Source organism: Pholcus phalangioides, unplaced genomic scaffold, assembly GCF_987345545.1.
Source record: "Pholcus phalangioides strain wild (caught in Gottingen) unplaced genomic scaffold, Ppha-v1.0 ptg000004l_1, whole genome shotgun sequence".
NCBI classification, from domain to species: Eukaryota; Metazoa; Arthropoda; class Arachnida; order Araneae; family Pholcidae; genus Pholcus; species Pholcus phalangioides.
The window spans coordinates 7,092,700-7,111,389 of NW_028301597.1; the positions used below are offsets into that span (position 1 = coordinate 7,092,700).

The 18,690-nt window shown below is 41.5% G+C and overlaps 1 protein-coding gene across 7 annotated transcripts in view; it reads right to left on the reverse strand.

Annotated features, from left to right (window-relative positions):
• The window catches only part of LOC149086509 (coiled-coil domain-containing protein AGAP005037-like), a 758,714-nt gene that overhangs the window by 166,696 nt on the left and 573,328 nt on the right, over positions 1 to 18,690 (reverse strand). For all 7 annotated transcript variants that reach the window (XM_089255964.1, XM_089255963.1, XM_089255967.1 and 4 more), the window contains one exon: positions 5,355 to 5,509. In XM_089255964.1, the coding sequence (XP_089112090.1) occupies positions 5,355 to 5,509 (155 nt within the window). The remainder of the gene's footprint in view (positions 1 to 5,354; positions 5,510 to 18,690) is intronic.

Genomic DNA, 18,690 nt, shown 5'->3' on the forward strand with positions numbered 1-18,690 from the left:
TAGAGGGTTGGGGGCGCCTTCCGGATATTCTCTGGGTGGCGCCCTGGCCCGGCGCCCCTGATTCTCGCCCAGCGCGACCCAACCTTTCGGAATTTCAAAAAATTCAGTAGTAGCTTGAGCTACGAAGTAGTGGAAGCTAAGAAGTAACTTGAAAAAATGAGGTAGTACTGTAAGATGTGTTTTTGCAGACATAATTTTTTTTTTCAATCAAACGTTTGGCGACTGATGAGGATGGAGAAAAGAAATTCTTACCATATTCTAAGTAAAATTATGGGGATTTAACCAAACCCAAATTAAGCAAAAATTATCGGGGGGAGGGGAGGAAGATGGTGAATTTAATAAGGTATAACTGTGGCTAATGGGAAAGTACTACCAACTACAGTCAAACCTTGTTAGTACGTCACCCGGTTAACACGCCACTCTGCTTACCGGGTCACTTTTGGGAAATCCCAATTGTCCTCAGGCAGGAATTGGCTTAGCTATGGCTTACTCCGTTTAACGAGTCACTCTGCTTACTAAGTCATATTTTTGCTCTCCAAAGAGTGACTCATTAACAAGGTTTGACTGTATTAGGAAAAATAGAATAAGAATAATGGCCATGATAAATAGCCATTATTCTTATTGTAAAGAATAAGTTGTAATAACCAAAAAAAGTTTCTCTTGTTGATAGTCAATCAGGTTATTTTCATTGTTTTTCACTAAGTATTTTTCTGAGGTCTTCCTCATCTGTAATTCTTATGATCCTGGTGTTTTCAGACTTCTGGAGCAAAATTTTCTTATCTTTCGTCCATGCATATTTGAAGTTATTATTCTTCTTGAATTTTCTGGTCAGGAAAAACAGGTGTTTACTTTCTTGGAAGAGATTTTCATTAATATAAATTCTGCTTGATGCAAAATTCCAATTTATTTTGCTTGCAGTGAGGTGGTGCATTTTTGCTTTTTGTATCCACATTGTCTTTAAGGCTTCACTTGTAAATCGAACAATAATTGGTTTTGTTTTATTTGCATTTCTCATTTTCACTCTGTATAAATTCTCTATTTCAGTACTCTCCTATACATTTATTTCTTACTTTATCTTCTAAACGATTTCCAACACATTTTCAGTAGTAACTTCAGGAACTCTGATTTCAATAGTATTTTTTTTTACTTTTATTTTCCATCTAATTCACTGTGGCTTTTAGGTCCTTCATTTCTTTCTTCAGGTTGAGGTTTTCTAACTTTATATATTGATTCTGTTTGCTTACATATTCGATATATGATTTCATGTTGTCCATTTTTTTCCACAAGATCTTCTACACACTATGAGTTGTAGCTAATTTACTTTGTTTTATCAGTCAAATTTCATTTTGCTTTGTCGATAGATTCGAATTTCCACGTGAAAAGTACCTTTCATTTCCTGTCAAGGCTTCTCTACGACCTTCTCCATTTGTTCCAATCTTGCATTTGTGCTGGATGATTTTTGCTGCACTTCACCTGTCTCTGCATCAGATTTACATAGCGAGCACAAATAAGCATATTTTTTCCCCTTGGATATTCTTCGGTGAACAATCTGTGCTATTCTCACACAGACAGGATGAAGAAATTTTTTAAATTTTTTACATTTCATAACCTCATTTCTGTCTACACCACCACTTTTGCATTTTGTGACTCCATTTTTTGATTTCAAATGGTTTTTTTATACTTGATATCGTGTAAGTTGAAGATTTTTGCTCATAGATGTTACTACCAGTGTTTTTTGTTATTCCGAGATTTGTAAGCACGTTTCAACCTCACACAGTATTTTAAACTATTATTTAATGTTTTATTATTGTAATTTTATTATTTTTAAGTACTTTGTACTCAAATTTATTAAAGTAGATATCCTTCCAAGCACGATTTGTCAATAATTTGCCTACTAAATTAAAATATTTAAAAGAGCTGTTATGCACACGTTGTTTGTCAGCAAGGTGGTGTTGCCAACGATTCACTACGCTGTATTATCTTTCTATATATCCATCCTCTTTTTGTTTGTCTCATCAAGTCCATTTTAGGCATGGACCACTTTCATGACAATCTTAGAGAACACTACTACAGAAGGAGTGTTTCTATGTAGGAATTAGAGGAGTAGATAAAGCTGGATAAAATGCTGAGGGCTAATTACCACCAGCACTTACAACATAGGGTGTTTTAACATTCCAGGGAATAGGATGTTTGTCCTTCAATCCCCCCCCCCCCCAAACAAAGGATACAACTTTGTTGGATTGTGGAAATAAGAAATCATTCATTAGAACTGAGAAAAAAAACACTAGAAATGCAGATACTATAATTATAATTCAAATTAACTTGTAATATATATATATATATACACACTATCTACCAATAAGTATTTGGACACCTATGCAAATGACGATATCTGCGGTCATGAGATACGTCACGCCCTCTGCCGGTATATATCGTGTAGGAAACAACATCGGCATTAGTCGCATGCAAGATGCCGCGCAGTTCAGAGCTCTCTGATTTCGAGAAAGGTATAATTATCGGGTATCGCAAAAATGACCGATCCTTAAGGGACATATCTAGCGAGCTGAAGTACCCAAAATCGACAGTGGCCTATGTGATTAAGAAGTGGAAGGTGAGCTGTGATTGTCGGAATTTGCAGACCAACGAAACTGGGAGATAGAGACTGACGGGTGCTGTCCAGAGAAATTCGGAAGAACCGCACCCAACCGATGGCCCTCATCCGGGAGGAGTTTCAACAGGCATCTGGGAGTATTGTTTCAATGAATACCATCCGTAAGGAAGCACATCTGATTGGTTTTCATGGTCGTGCTGCTGCCCATAAGCCTTTGATCACAAAGTCCAACCGCGTTGCTCGGTTAATGTGGTGCAAAGCACATCGAAATTGGACCGTAGATCAGTGGAAACGGGTTCTTTGGAGCGACGAATCAAGGTTCACCCTCTACCGTTCGGATGGCAGGGTCTGGGTCTGGCGTCTGCCTGGAGAACGTCTCCTGCCAGAATGCATTGTGCCAACAGTCAAGTTCGGCGGAGGTGGAATTATGGTCTGGGGGTGTTTCTCCTGGTATGGACTGGGACCCTTGGTCCCCATTCATGGTAAGCTCAACGCCGATGCCTACTGCACTATTTTGGATGACAATGTGCTTCCTACGTTGTGGCAGTTTTATGGGGTGGACCCCTGTTACTTCCAGGACGACAATGCCAGCTGTCATACTGCGATGTTAACCAAGGCTTGGTATGGTGCCAATGGGGTTCATCGAATGGACTGGCCTGCCCAGAGCCCAGACCTGAACCCTATCGAGAACCTCTGGGACGAGTTGGATCGCCGAATTAAGGGGTGCCCTACCCGTCCAAAATCGGTGAAGGAACTGACGTGTCTTCTCCACGCCGAGTGGAAGAAAATATCACTAGCCGTCACACAAGGACTTGTGGAAAGTATGCCCCGGAGGGTTCACGCTGTAATTGCCTCTCGTGGAGGCTCTACCTACTATTGATTTTGAATAAAGTTAGTTTTTCTTTTCTATCACAGGTGTCCAAATACTTATTGGTAGATAGTGTATATACACTCATTGCCATAAAAATTTGCGCACCAAGAAATAATTGTGGGATCGAAACGAAAGTTGGCCTGAAGGTCCATGTCGGACAGATATGCAAATGATTAGAAATGCAGCGTGATTGCGCATTGCGTAATGCCACTAGAGGGAGTTGAATTTTGTTCTCCTTGGAGTATAAAACAGGTAAGCAGAGCTTGCTGGAGTGTATTTAATCGTTTGGAAAGGAAATGCTGAGGTAGACATGCCGTTACACTGCTGTCGAAGACCATATGAGCAGTTGTCAGAGTTCGATAGGGGAAGAATCATCCGGATGATGGAAGCTGGGTGGTCAGCTCGGCGAGTAGCTCGTCAACTAGGCCGTTCTGATTTTACTGTGAGGAGGTGATGGGACCAGTGGACAGAAGAGACGTCATTTATACGGCGACCAGGTTCAGGACGCCCTCGACAGACCAGTCGTCGAGAAGACCGTCACATCATCCGAAACGCACGCGTAGAGCCAACTGCCTCATTGGCGCTATCCAGACACAGGCAGCAGCTTCACTACAGGCCCCTGTGTCTTCCCAAACCATCGCAAGGCGCCTGGCTGAAGGACATCTGGTATCGCGGTGCCCATTACGTGTGCTGCCAATGACACCCACCCACCAACGCCTTCATTTGGAGTGGTGTCGAGCACGACGGTATTGGACTGCAACGGAATGGACCAAGGTCGTCTTCAGCGACGAATCGAGATTCAACTTGAGCAGTGATGACAATCGTGTTCGTGTGTGGAGGCCCCATGGTGAACGCTTCAATCCTGCCTTCGCTTTACAGCGACACACCGCTCCCACAGCTGGTGTCATGGTATGGGGTGCCATTGCTTACGATACACGGTCACCCCTAATATTGATCCATGGCACAATGACAGCCCAGCGGTACGTCCATAACATCCTTCAGCCACATGTGTTGCCACTCATGGCAGGGCTCCCAGGAGCCGTTTTTCAACAAGACAATGCTAGGCCACACACAACAAGGATGTCACAAGATTGCCTCCGCCACATTACCACCCTTCCCTGGCCTGCTCTATCCCCAGATTTGTCACCAATCGAGCATATCTGGGATCATTTGGAACGGCAAGTTGGACACCCTACGAGGTTTGTCGAACTAGAGGCGCATTTACAGCAACTGTGGAACGAGATGTCTCAGGACATCATACGGAACTTGTATGCCTCAATGCCCGCTCGTATCACATCGTGCATTCGCGCTAGAGGGGGTCCAACAGAGTACTAAAACTTCTGTTCATCTGTACTTATTTCTGCAATAAATGATCCTTTTTCTTGGATTTTCTAATCACTTACTTATATCAACGTACTTACATGTGTAAAATTTCATTTCATTTTGACGACTTCTTCTGGGTGCGCAAATTTTTATGGCAATGAGTGTATATATATATATATATATATATTTTTAAATCACAGTTAACTGGATAAATACAACCAAGGGCGTAGCCAGGGGGGGGGGGACTTTGGGGGTCTGGTCCCCCCCCCCGAAAAATGAGAAAATGACCGAAAAAAGGGAAAAAGATGGCCAAATCCATTGTTCTGTCACTTTGGTCCCCCCCCCCCGAAATGAAAGTGGTCCCCCCCCCGAACGAAATTTCTGGCTACGCCCCTGAATACAACTATCCTAATATTTTTTACAATTTCATATATTGCACATCTATATTTTCTTTTTGGATTAGATATAGTGAACATTTGTAATAATAGGATATTTGATTCTATGTAGACAAACTTTATATGAACAATGGGGGGAAAAAGAAAAACCAACCTTGATTCTGACACAAGTTTCTCGCACAGTATCTCGAGCTGTAACTGACTGTGACTGAGCTATTCTTCTGATGTTTCTAACCTCTAAACGCAAATCCTTTGCCTGCTTTCTTAGTTGCCTTAATTGCAACTGCATTTCGACTGTAAACTTCACCTCTGTAAAAAACACACCAAATATAAACTAAAAAACTTAAAAACATCTATATAAGTAAGTGTGGATTAGTGGGGTTATAGTGCACAGTTACAAACTAATTGGGACTGCGACCTGTTTCCATTAACAAAAAGTTTGGATTGCTAGGGTTTGTCTTTAGAACATGGTTACAAACCAGATAATTCTGGTTAATAATGACCAAAAAAATTACTTGACTCAGTGATTTTTTCACCTTTCCAATAGCACAATGTCACCTTTGCTAATAAAAAATGTTGCTTCAATGTCTCATTGAAAATAAGAATGACTCCCTTTTCATTTTCCAAAACGTGGGCGAAAAAAAAAATCGGTGAGAAATATCAGTTACTGGCCTGCAGAAGCATACGTGATGGAAACCTTGCTAAAAAAAACTGAAAAATAATGACTAAGACTTACTTTCAACACAATAATAAAGAAACAATAAAGGAATCCGACGAAATCCTGCAGCTTTTGAAAGAAAACCATGGTTGCGAGGAAACAAAGAAGAAAAAGATGGGTGAAATGTTATCATTAGAACACTGTCACAGCCATCAAACTTTTCAAGGTTGCAAAAATTGTCTCAGAAGTTTCAACTGGTAATGACTCATTGTCAAGCGATGGGTTAGAACAGTGGTGCTCAAAATGTGCATTGTTTCTCCTAGAGATGTTGCGAGAAGCTACAAAAATTTATCATTGCCTATTCAGTGCTTTAGAATGGTTCTTACTATTCTGGGGCATTACGGAAAACCTTGTTATAGCAAGGAAGGGCAAAAGTGAGCAGACCTCGCAGTGCTCCTATTTTTCTTACTTTTCCTATTTTTTAGAAATGTCCTCCTATTTTCCTACTTTCGCCGCAATCGTCCTACTATTCCTATTTTATCTCTTCCTCCCTTTTGTTTACAGCCAAAATCTCACTACGAGAATTCCGAGAAACCGCAAAATGTCACTGCTTTCCCTCCCCTTTTTGACGTGTTTTATTCGCATCACAATTCGCTACTAAAAAAAAAAAAAAAAAAATTCAGTTCCATTGGAGAAGGGACGACGACAAGCGTATCTTTTCCACGCCGCGCTGTAGTCAAAGTACTAAAAACAAGGTGGGGAAAGCGAATCTGTTTCGTAGATCGGTTGCCGTAAATAAGAAGGCAAAAAAAGGAGGGAAGAACAGTCTCTATCCATCCACACACGAGATTCCATGAGAGACTATAGGTTTCTTTCTTCTGGGATCCCGTAACGAGCGTTCATCCCTGAAGCCGGGTTTTCCTAGGAGTAGGCTTTTTGCACCGCGTGAACCGAACTGCATCATTTCGCGTCGGCAGAAATGTGTTACATAATCACGTGTTTCCAAGCGTGGCGCATCAGCTCAGGACGGCTTAAGACGACTTCATATACAGTGTATTGAGGAGTTCTAGGACAGCTATATAGTATGACCTTGACGTCAGCTATTCTATCTTTGAAGGGAAGGGAAATAGAACAACACGAAAATAAAAAAGATCGCTAAAACGCGCGGCACACGACGCTTAACTCCTCCAGAAGCAGTCCGCCAATCACGCCCGACGTAAAGCGCTGTCGTGAGCCGTATTACGCTCTGTAGGAAAACAGTCGTACTGCTTTCCTTATTGGTGAATGGACGGCGTGTCGCGCTGGGTGATTCACGTTGCGCAGCACAGAAAACCTACTTCTAGGAATAGGTTTGTTGCTCAGCTGAACCGAATTAGACTATTTCGCTCCGACAGAAACGTGTTACATAATCACGCTACGCGTTTGTGTTTTCGTAGCGAGGCGCATCAGATCAGGGCGGCTATATAAAGTATTATGGCTTTGGCATCAGCTACTCTGTCGTCTGCATGCTCCGGTTTGAAGGGAAGGAAAAGAAAACACACAAGAGTGAAGAGAATATCGGCAAAACCGCGGCGCACGACGCATTTGACTCCTCCAGAAGCAGTCGGCCAATCACGCCCGACGTAAAGCGCTGTCGTCAGGCGTATTGCGCTCTGTAGGAAAACAGTCATGCTGCTTTTCTTACTGGTGAGTTGACGGCGTGTCGCGCTGGGCGAATCACGTTGCGCGTGGCACGGGAAACATGCTCCTAGGAAAACCCCCCAGTAGCACAACGATATAGTACAATATTTTGACCATATCGTTATATATTGAAATGACAGAGGAATATCAGATGTCATAACTATGATATAGAACGATCTCGTCCTATATGGTGCAAATTATTTATGATGTTAATCGATCAAGTCTTTAATTTTTCAGCCGAATATGTATTTGATTCCATGTGAATAATCTCTACTTTGAAGGACAACAACTTGGGGCAATAAATTATTTTAATATAGTTTTAAAAACATAGATCTATACCGTGAACCTGACAAAGATTTATATCAGATTCTCGATATAGACCTGATATAGATCTATCAAAGAAGACATAGCTCTATATCCTGAACATGACATACATCTATACCGTGAACCTGATAGAGATATATATCAGATACACAATATACTGATATATCACCATATTGTGTGCCTTTAAATAAAAATATTGCCTTCAAATGAAAATTTGGAGAAAATTTAAAGTCGAGTGTACAATTTTTTGTTTGAATTGAAATTAAAAACGTTTGAATGAATAATTTAGATTTTAATAGGATTAATTATATGTTGATATATCAAAATCATTTCGTCAGTTATAATTGAATCCTTACTGTGTATGTTTTACATCGTAGATGTTGGTATTTTAGGAGGAGCGAGAACTTATCCACCGTGACTTTAATTGCCACTTTATAATTGCACATGTGGTGAGATTCGATTTGTATTTTATCTCACAGATGGCGGCACTTGTAAAGCCGACGCCATCGGATTGTCACGCGGGAAATCGGGGGAGAAGCGATCGAACCATGAAGCGCTCAACATGTCACTCCGTAGATTTTTATTTCGTCTTATGTTTCGTGTTGTAAATAAATAATTATTTTAAGAAATTAATCAATTATCCTGATCCATCATTTTATTCAAATCACGCAACCTCATAACCCAAAGAATGGTGACCGCGGACTTCAAACAAGTTCCAGTTTCTTCATTGCGGCACGAGGCAATCTACGGACGTTTCCCGTGAGCGAACTTTCGCTTTCCGGAACTTGATATCACTTTTCCTGGATTTTCAGCATGGCGGAAGTAAGTGCCGTTCAGATAGCACTTTTCAACCACCATGATCCAGCGCTGTGGCTCATCATGTGTGAAAGCACTTTCGCTCTCGCTGTTCCGAAACCGGTAACCGAATATGTCACAAAGTACAACTATGTTGTCGCGAATCTGCCTCCGGAAAGTGCGGCTCTTGTCAGAGACATTCTCGTTAATCCGCCGGCCACGGATCCGTATGAAAGGCTGAAATCGGAACTTATTAAACGGTCGAGCGAGTCGTCGTCCACTCAACTTCGAAAGCTCTTAACATGCGGGTCATTGGGAGATCGGAAACCATCCGACATTCTCCGCGAATTGCGACGACAAGCGAAATCGCATTCTGTCTCCGACGAATTGCTGATGGAGCTTTTTCTCCAACACCTACCTGCATCAACACAGTCCATTCTCGCTGCTGTCACTCCACTCGTTCTCGAGAAAGCTGCTCAACTCGCCGACAAAATTCACGAAGTGAACCCTCATCATGTTGACGCAGTTGAGAAACCGCAACAGCCGGATTCCATCGCGCTACTTCGGGACGAAGTGGCTCAGTTACGCCGCGAGTTGGAAAACGTCCTGCGTTCGCGTAGCAACTCAGCAACTCTCGTCAACGTACCTCACGTGCGCGCAGTCCGCATCCACGATCGGAAAACTGCTGGTATCACAACAAATTTGGCAACAACGCCAAAAAGTGCGTGTCGCCGTGCAAGTTTCAAAAAAACGAGGCGGGCGAGGAGTAATCGCGACATGCTTGCTCCTTGCCACAGGCATCTCGTCGCCTTTTTGCCATGGACAGAAATTCAAAAATTCGATTCCTGATTGACACTGGATCCGATGTTTCTATCCTTCCAGCATCACCATCACAACGACGCCGTGACGCCACTATGAAGCTCTCTGCTGCTAATGCTTCATCCATTAGTGTTTATGGTCAAAAGAGGGTGACATTAGATTTCAATCTCCGTCGTAATTTCACTTGGACTTTCCTACTGGCTAATGTTTCCACACCCATCATTGGGGCAGACTTTCTGTTCAACTTTGATCTTGTTCCGGATCTCCGACGACGATGTTTACTGGACAGGACAACAAAACTCAATGCTGACTGTGATCTTCACATTGCAGAAGTTCACTCAATCAAACTCATCGAAGGTGACACCATCTACCACAGCCTTCTCAGCAAGTTTCCCGACATCATCAAACCACCACAACCAGGACAACCTGTGAAACACTCTGTCGTGCATCATATCGAGACTGTTGGTCCACCTGTGCATGCCAAACCAAGACGTCTAGCTCCTGATCGATTGAAAATCGTGAAGCAAGAATTTCAGCAGATGCTTGACCTCGGCCATTTACGACCATCTAACAGCTGCTATGCATCACCTCTGCACTTAGTCCCGAAAAAGGACAGTGATGAATGGCGTCCAGTTGGTGATTACCGAGCTTTAAATGCACAGACTGTGAAAGACCGGTACAGTGTTCCAAATGTTCTGGACTTTACATCTGAATTGCATGGTAGTAAAATCTTTACTCACATAGATCTCATCAGGGCCTATCATCAGATTTCTATACTTCCTGAAGATGTCCATAAAAGTGCTATTATCACACCATTTGGGTTGTTCGAGAGCACTCGAATGCAATTTGGCCTTTGCAACGCTGCAGCCACATTCCAAAGGTTTATTGACGAGGTCACTCGTGGACTTCCATTTGTATATGCCTTTGTTGATGACATACTGGTAGCCTCGAAATCACCAGAAGAGCACATCGAACATCTAAGGTTGTTATTCGAACGTCTGCAAATATATGGCCTCAGCATCAAGCCCTCTAAATGTGTATTTGGTGTTTCATCAATTGAATTTTTGGGTTACAAAGTTTCTGGATCTGGCATCGAGCCTTTAACAGATCGGGTTGATTGCATCCTGAACTTTCCTAAGCCAAACACCATCACTCAACTACGACGTTTTCTTGGTCTCAACTTTTACCGTCGTTTTGTACCCAGAGCTGCACACATCTTAACACCTTTACACAAGTTTTTGGAGGGGATAAAAAACAAGAAGAAATCCAAAAGAGCTACTCCAATCAAGCCAGCTGATATCCTTCAGTGGACTGATCCAGCTGAGCAAGCATTCATTGATGCGAAGCAAGCTTTAGCTGGTGCAACATTACTTCACCATCCAATTCCTGGTGCCAAGCTAAGTCTTTGGGTTGACGCCAGTGATTTAGCAGTCGGTGATTCGCTAATGCAATCAAATGGAAAGGGATGGGAACCCATTGCATTCCTGTCCATGAAACTGACAAAGAGTCAACAGAAGTTCTCCACTTACGACCGAGAACTGTTAGCAATGTACACTGCTGTCAAAAGATTTCGGCACATGCTAGACGGCTGTGAGTTCACAATTTTCACCGATCAGAAACCTCTTGTCTTTGCCTTCAAGCAAAATCCTGATAAATGCAGTCCACGTCAATGGCGACACCTTGACTTCATCTCGCAATTCAGCACTGATGTTCATCATACTAAAGGTGCAGACAATGTGGTAGCTGACGCTCTTTCAAGAATAGAAATCAACTCGATTTCCAAATCACCATTCCTGGATTTTGACCTTTTTGCAACTGCTCAACGAGAGGATCCTGAATTAAAACAGTTACAGCAAGACAACTCTAGTTCACCGACTTTCAAGTCAATGCCAAGTCCATTTACCACAACAGAACTGGTATGTGATGTGTCTACAGGCTCACCACGACCATTTGTTCCAGCGAGCTTCTGCAAGACTATTTTTCATCATTTCCACAATCTTGCTCATGCAGGTGTAACATCATCTACTCAGCTAATATCTACAAGATACGTTTGGCCTAACATGAGAAGGAACATCAAAGATTGGGTAAGGTGTTGCAATGAGTGCCATGAGCTCAAAGGTTCATAAGCATACCAAAACACCTTTAGTCACCTTTGCAACACCCGATGCGAGATTTTCTCATATTCATATCGATCTGGTTGGACCTCTGAAGGAAGACATACTGCTTAACAGTAATTGATCGCTACACCAGATGGCCGGAAGTCATACCTATAGCAGACATCACAGCAGACACAGTTTGTCGTGCCTTGTTCGATGGTTGGATTTGCCATTATGGATGTCCATCAACCATTACAACCGATCAAGGACGGCAGTTCAAATCATCACTCTTCAGAGAACTGATCAACCTGCTTGGCACTAGCAGGATTCGTACCACTGCTTACCATCCACAGGCCAATGGCATGGTCGAACGGTTCCACAGTGTCTTAAAAAGCTCATTAAAGGCACATGAAAATCCAAAATGGACCGTCACATTGCCAGCCATCTTACTTGGTCTCAGGGCAGCCGTCAAGCTGGATATCAAAGCCTCTAGTGCCGAGTTAGTTTTTGGTACATCTTTGAGATTACCTGCAGATCTCTGCACGGATACACCCGGTCAGCTCTCATCAACATACACATACGTACAACAGCTCAGAGAGCGTATGAATAGTATCAAACCATGCAAAACATCAGCTCATGGTCAATCCAAAATTTATGTGCATCCTCAACTGCAAACATGCTCACATGTGTTTCTTCGAATTGACAAGATCACACCACCTTTGACACAACCATATACTGGACCCCATGAAGTGATTTCTTGTAATGAGAAAAAAATCACTTTAAATGTAAATGGGAGAAAGACTTGCGTTTCACTTGACAGAGTGAAACCCGCATTTATCTTTAACGATGTCTGTGTGGAACTTGACAAAAACAAGCTCGAAGAAAAGAAAAATGACACTGTACCAGTACAACCATATGTCACTAGGTCTGGCAGAAAAGCCAAATTCAGTCCTCGGCTGATAACTGAAATTCATTTGATTTCGAATTGTGCATCATAATATTTTTTGCATCATATAATTCTACAATTCATTGATTTTTTTTTCTTTTGCATCTTGTATTTCATGCATCTCATTTATATTATGCATCCGATATATATTTTTTACACCTTATTGAATTTTCTGCATTTAATTGTACATTTTGCATCGTATATTTTTAAGTGTATACTTATTGCACATGATTTCCTGCATCACTTTATTTCGCATCTTATACATCTATTATTCTGCATCTTATATATCTATTATTCTGCATCTTATGATTAATTTTTTGTATCACATTTTCATTTTGTATCTCATTTATCGTTCTCTCACCATGTTCCTTCACTGGGGGGAAACTCATGTGGTGAGACTCGATTTGTATTTTATCTCACAGATGGCGGCACTTGTAAAGCCGACGCCATCGGATTGTCACGCGGGAAATCGGGGGAGAAGCGATCGAACCATGAAGCGCTTAACATGTCGCTCCGTAGATTTTTTACAAATACAAATACAAATACAACGCCACAACAGGCAAATTGCCCAACGAGGTGGCTGACTTAAGAACATCATGGATCCCCGAGCCCTACCTACTACTGCTACACCACACATGCACCCCGCCCACACCCCCCGCGAAACCCCCAACGAATCGGTACATGCGGGAATGTGCGTGTACGTGTAGTGAAACCTGACGTGAAGTTTTTTTTTTTGTTTTTGTTTCTCTGTAATGCTTGTTATGTGTAGTGCTGCCATCTGCCACCAGTTTTTCAAACTATGAGTGAAGTGTTATGATTGAATGATTTATCGTTGTAGGACTGTTGCTCTCTGTGGCGAGACTTTTTAACGGGGAGATCGGCTCGATTCCGTCTTATGTTTCGTGTTGTAAATAAATAATTATTTTAAGAAATTAATCAATTATCCTGAATCCATCATTTTATTCAAATCACGCAAACTCATAACCCAAACACATATTTTTTAATTAAAAAAAATAGCTCTTGTTCTTGTTGTACGTGTGTTTTTCTTAAAATTATTTATTTTTTTCCTTTGATGTTTTCATTTTTTACCATACTTTGAGAATTTTAACTCTTTTGTGATGCATATTTTTAATTCTGTATTTTTTGTTTTATTAGCATATGAATAAATAATATACTACACAATACATTAATTTGATTCTTGTGTTTTTTGTATTATATATAATTTCCTTAATTATAATATAATTTTTCAATTATCTGTCTCAAAATGATAAATATGTCTCACAATTTCTATTTTGTAATTTTTGTGCATACATGAAAATGAATAAATTTGAGAATACAAGTAAAAAAAAAGATTACTTGTAAATTAATGTTATAATAACCACCAGTAACCAGTACTCTAGTGGTGAGTTGGTAAGATACGCAGTTAGAGAAAATGGGAAGAGTTCAGGGTACATGGGTCACCCACCCACCTCCACATAGTTACATTTTTTTACAATTTCTTCCGAAAGGGGCCACCTATCGTCCAAAATTTGAATATATCACATTCACGATATAGATCTATTCATCTCCGACTATGCCTTTTTTTTTAGCCAGAATGATATCGTGGCCGATATATTGCAAACTGAAATTTTACGATATAGATCTATATCTTTGTGCTACTTGGGACCCGGCTTTAGGTGGCACAGCCCGAGCCACGTCTGGTTTTACAGGAAAAGGGGGGGGGGGAAGACGGAACCTACTTTTTTTTTTTTTTTTTTTTAACCTTCAGAAAATAACTTTCGGGTATCTTTATGTTAGGGGTTATTCAAGTATTACGTCAGCATCGATGGGGGATTTCCGATTTGCTGACTTTTGATAACTGAGGGGGGGGGGGAGAGTTTGGATGATGCATCATCAACCACCCTTTATAAAAATATCAAATATTCTTAATGGCGCCTTACGCGGTGCGTGAAAAACGAATAAAACTTTTCACAAGTTTGTGGGTACCTGAACTAACATTCTCCCTATTGAGTTCCCCTACAGAGCCACTTTAGTGGTCTCTAAATACTTAGCGGATCCAAGTGCTCTGGACCTGTGCCGCGCGTCATACAAGTGATTATGCCGCGGATCACTCAAGTAATCTGGGAATGTGCCGCGGATCACTCAAGTAATCTGGGAATGTGCCGCGGATAGCTTGAGTGATGTAGAACCGCAATGGTAGCCGCACCAATGCTCTAAAACTGTCACATGTTACTCAAGGGATCTCTAAATGTGCCACGGATCACTTAAATGGTCTGGAATTATGCCACGGGTCACTTAAGCGATCTGTAAATGTGCCACTTGGTTCATTTTTACAAAATTAGGTTTGAGAAGGACAGACCACATCATAACCCCAGGGCCACATTTGGTCCGCACAGGCCAAATGTTTACCGCTATCAAGGATTACCAAGGGCTCAGAGGTATGGTTGCAATGAATTTGTTGTGCAATTTTGAATTCTTAGCCCCTTCAAATAGCATTGAAATTGACAGAAATTGATTTTAATAACATATAAAGATAATTTCTTTTGAAATTTTAATTCTTTTAAAAAATATTTTTTGCATTAAAAAATAAATTTCTGATCGTCTGTGGGGCGACCACGAGCTCCCAACCCAGATTCCACCCCCCCCCGGACGTCTCTGATCCCACCAATATGCGTTAGGAGGAAGGGGACAGAGCGCTGACAAAATTTTGCTTACGGGGGTCAGAGTTTTACTGACTTTTTCTGACAAGGAGGGGGGTCAAAAGTGCCCAAAAATTTGCTGAAACTTGAACGGCCGCTTATTTTAAAGCGTGCATGTGCTCAACCCATGGCCTAAATGTGGCCTGCCTCAAGTGGCCCCGGTACACTTACAGATAAATTAAGTGGCTCGCGGCACATTCATACCTCATTTAAATGACCCGTGGCATATTTCCAGATCACTCAAGTGGCTCGCGGTGAATTCTTACTTCAAGCCGGTGAATTCTTGAGCGGCCTGAGGCAAATTTCCCAATCGCATAAGTGGCCCGCTGCACATTCCCAGATTGCTTGAATGATCCGCGGCACATTTACAGATCACACAAATAACCTACGGTGCTGTTCTAGATCACTTAATCAAGTGGCCCGCGACACGTTTTCAAATCAATGAAGTGGCCCCACACTCTTCAAAAGATTGAGTTAAGTTGAAATGTGCCGCAAGTCATTCAGATGGTCTGAAAGTGTGCCTCGGCCGCTTGAGTCATCAGGAAATGTGAAACAAATCACTTGAATGATCTGAAAGTGCGTAGCGGGCCACTTCAGTGGTCTGGAAATGTGTCAAGAGCGCCACTAAAATTTTCTATATATATAAAAACGAATGTATGTCTGTGTGTGTTTGTCCTTTATGCATTACTACACCATTCATTCGATCGCCATGAAACGTTGGGAAGTTGTTGAGTACACTCCCGCGAAGGTTTCTGGCATAGTTTTTTTTTTTCTTTAATTTTTTTTCCTTTTCTTCCATTTCCTTGAATTTCCTTTCTTCTGAGATCGCAGCAACGCACGATGGGTAAGCTAGTAATCTATAAAAAATGCATTTTGCCACTTGAAGTGTTAATGTATTGCAGCCCATTAGGTGATCTGTGTGCTGCAAGCGACTCAAGTGATTTCGAAGCATGCAGAGGGCCACTCAAATGATCAAATGTGTCTCCAGCCACTTAAAGTAATCTGCAACTGAACTACGTGCCACTTAAGTGAACTAGGGGTTTGCCGCTGGTCGCTCAAGTGATCTGGAAATATGCATGAGGTCACTTAGGTGATCTGGATATATGCTGTTGGCAGCTTACCGGCTGTTCAAGTATTACGTCATCATCGATGGAGGGGAGGGGCTTCCGATTTGCTGACTTTTGATGACGGGGGGGGGGGGGTTGGATAATGCTTACATCATCAACCACCCTTTATGAAAATATGAGTTAGGATTCAGAGGTGCAGAGCTGATGAAGAAATTTTGCTAACAAGGGGGAGGGGGGTCAGTGTTTTGCTGACGGGGGGGTCAAAAATGGCTAAAAATTTGCTTACGTAATACTTTAACGGCCCCTTATATCTGGAAATGTGCCACAAGCCACTGAAGTAATCTGGAAATGTGTCCCACTTAAATGATTTAATGATCGTTCGTGGGTCACTTGAGTGGTTTTGTTATTTGTGCTGGACCACATGAGATAACTACGAGGGTCACAGGTCAGCAAGTGTGTTTTAAAAAAATGCGTGTCTTTGGGAAAAAACCAGACATTCATAAACATATGCAGGCCATTCTAATCATTGTATCCTTCGGATATAGCGTAACTCCAGGAAGTGTTACATCAAGGGTGTTCAACATTCAGTAGTGTGGGCTACTTCATTGATTTTGAAATGTGTCGCGGGTCACTGAAGCTGACCTGTAAATATTTCTGGGTCAATTGAGTACTCTGGAACTGTGCCGCAGTGATCTGTAAATATGCTGTGACATATTTACTCATCAGAGAATGTGCAGCGGGCCTCTTGAATGAAGTGTAAATGTACACGGGTCATTTGAATGATGTGTAAATGTACACGGGTCACTTGGAGTGGTCTAGAACTCTGCCGTGAAGTCACTTAAGTGTAGATCAACAATATCGCAGGTTACTCTAGTGATCTAGGAATGCGCCACAGGTCACTTAAGTGAAGTGGAACAGCAGCTTGGGTAACTTGAGCAATCTGGAACTGTGACACAAGCCACTTGAATGACCTGAAACTGTGCTGCAGGTTCTCTTGAATGATCTGGAAATGTGTCGCTTAATTCATTTTTTACAAAATAAGGTTTGAAGCTGTGGGCCTCAACAGATGACTCCGGGGCCACATTCAGCCCGTGTGCAATGAGGTATGCATGCATGTGCTACATTTCTCAGGCACCTAGACAGGTTTTTTTCCTTCTCTGAAAAGCATGGCGGAAAATTGATCACTATCATTAATTGGACTTTTAAAGTAACAGTAGAAATTTTATTAATTTCTTTTTAGTTTTGCTGTTTACATTGTTTTTGATTCCACATTCTGCGGAAATAAAAGATTTTTAAATTTATTAGAACTTGAGTTTCTTGAAATATCAATAGATAATACTATAATTAAAATATATAAGGTGTGAATCTCAATGGCATATTTTTAAATGCCACGATAATTTATGAATTCAGTTTTTTTCCCTCCTATTTTTTTCCTATTTTTTCTCAATGGTTTTTCTATTTTTCCTACTCTTTTTTTCAAATTTTCACTTCTAGGCCTGAGTGAGAGAAGCACTCAGTTAGATTATGATGCTCCACCACCAAAGACTTGTTCAGATGTGGTAGCTGTTGAAACTGCATACCATACATGAAGCAGCATGCTAATGCAACACCTGCAGACATCATGTTTCTGAGGTGATGACTAAAAACTGCATCATCCACTTCTATGGTGGTCGAGCGGTCATAGTGACAGACTTGGACCCAGGTTTGAACCCCACCATCACCACTGTGGGGTCTGCTGAAGTTAGTTTCCTGTGGTTCCCCATTTTGAGGCGTGAATGTGAGCCGATTTCCCCATTACAAAGTCGTGCCACAGACAGCAACAGGCAATGGTACAATTATTCAATCATTACAGTTCACTCATAGTAAGAAAATTGATGGAAGATGACAGCACTGCACATAACAAGCATTGCACAGAAACAAAACTGCCCATTAAGTTCACAATGTGTACAGGCACATTCCAACATTTACCAATTCGTTAGAAGTTCAGCAGAGGAATATTGACGAGGTTTATGTATGGTTTAGTAGAAGTAGGTATATGAGCCCATTTACATGAGGTAAGTGATTTAGTTGGTAACTAAATTTTAAGTTTCCAAGTATCGATGCAGACGATAAGGGCCGTTTACATGGCTTTAGTTGGCAAGTGCACAAGTGTATTTAGTTGGTAAGTGAAATACAAACGGTTCTATTTTTTCTGGTTAAGTAGACCTATGCACATGCGCCAGTGGGCGTGACCTGCAACTCTGGAGGGGTCTTTTTGCTCTCTCACAGAGCAGTTTATTTTGATTTCAAGCGTGAGCCTGTTCATACTCTGTCGTCTCCTGAAGTTTCACTAGAATTCCACGGAAATATTGGATGGTGAGGTGGCCAGAGGACACAACCTTGAAGTTTGTTGAAAAATATCTTCGC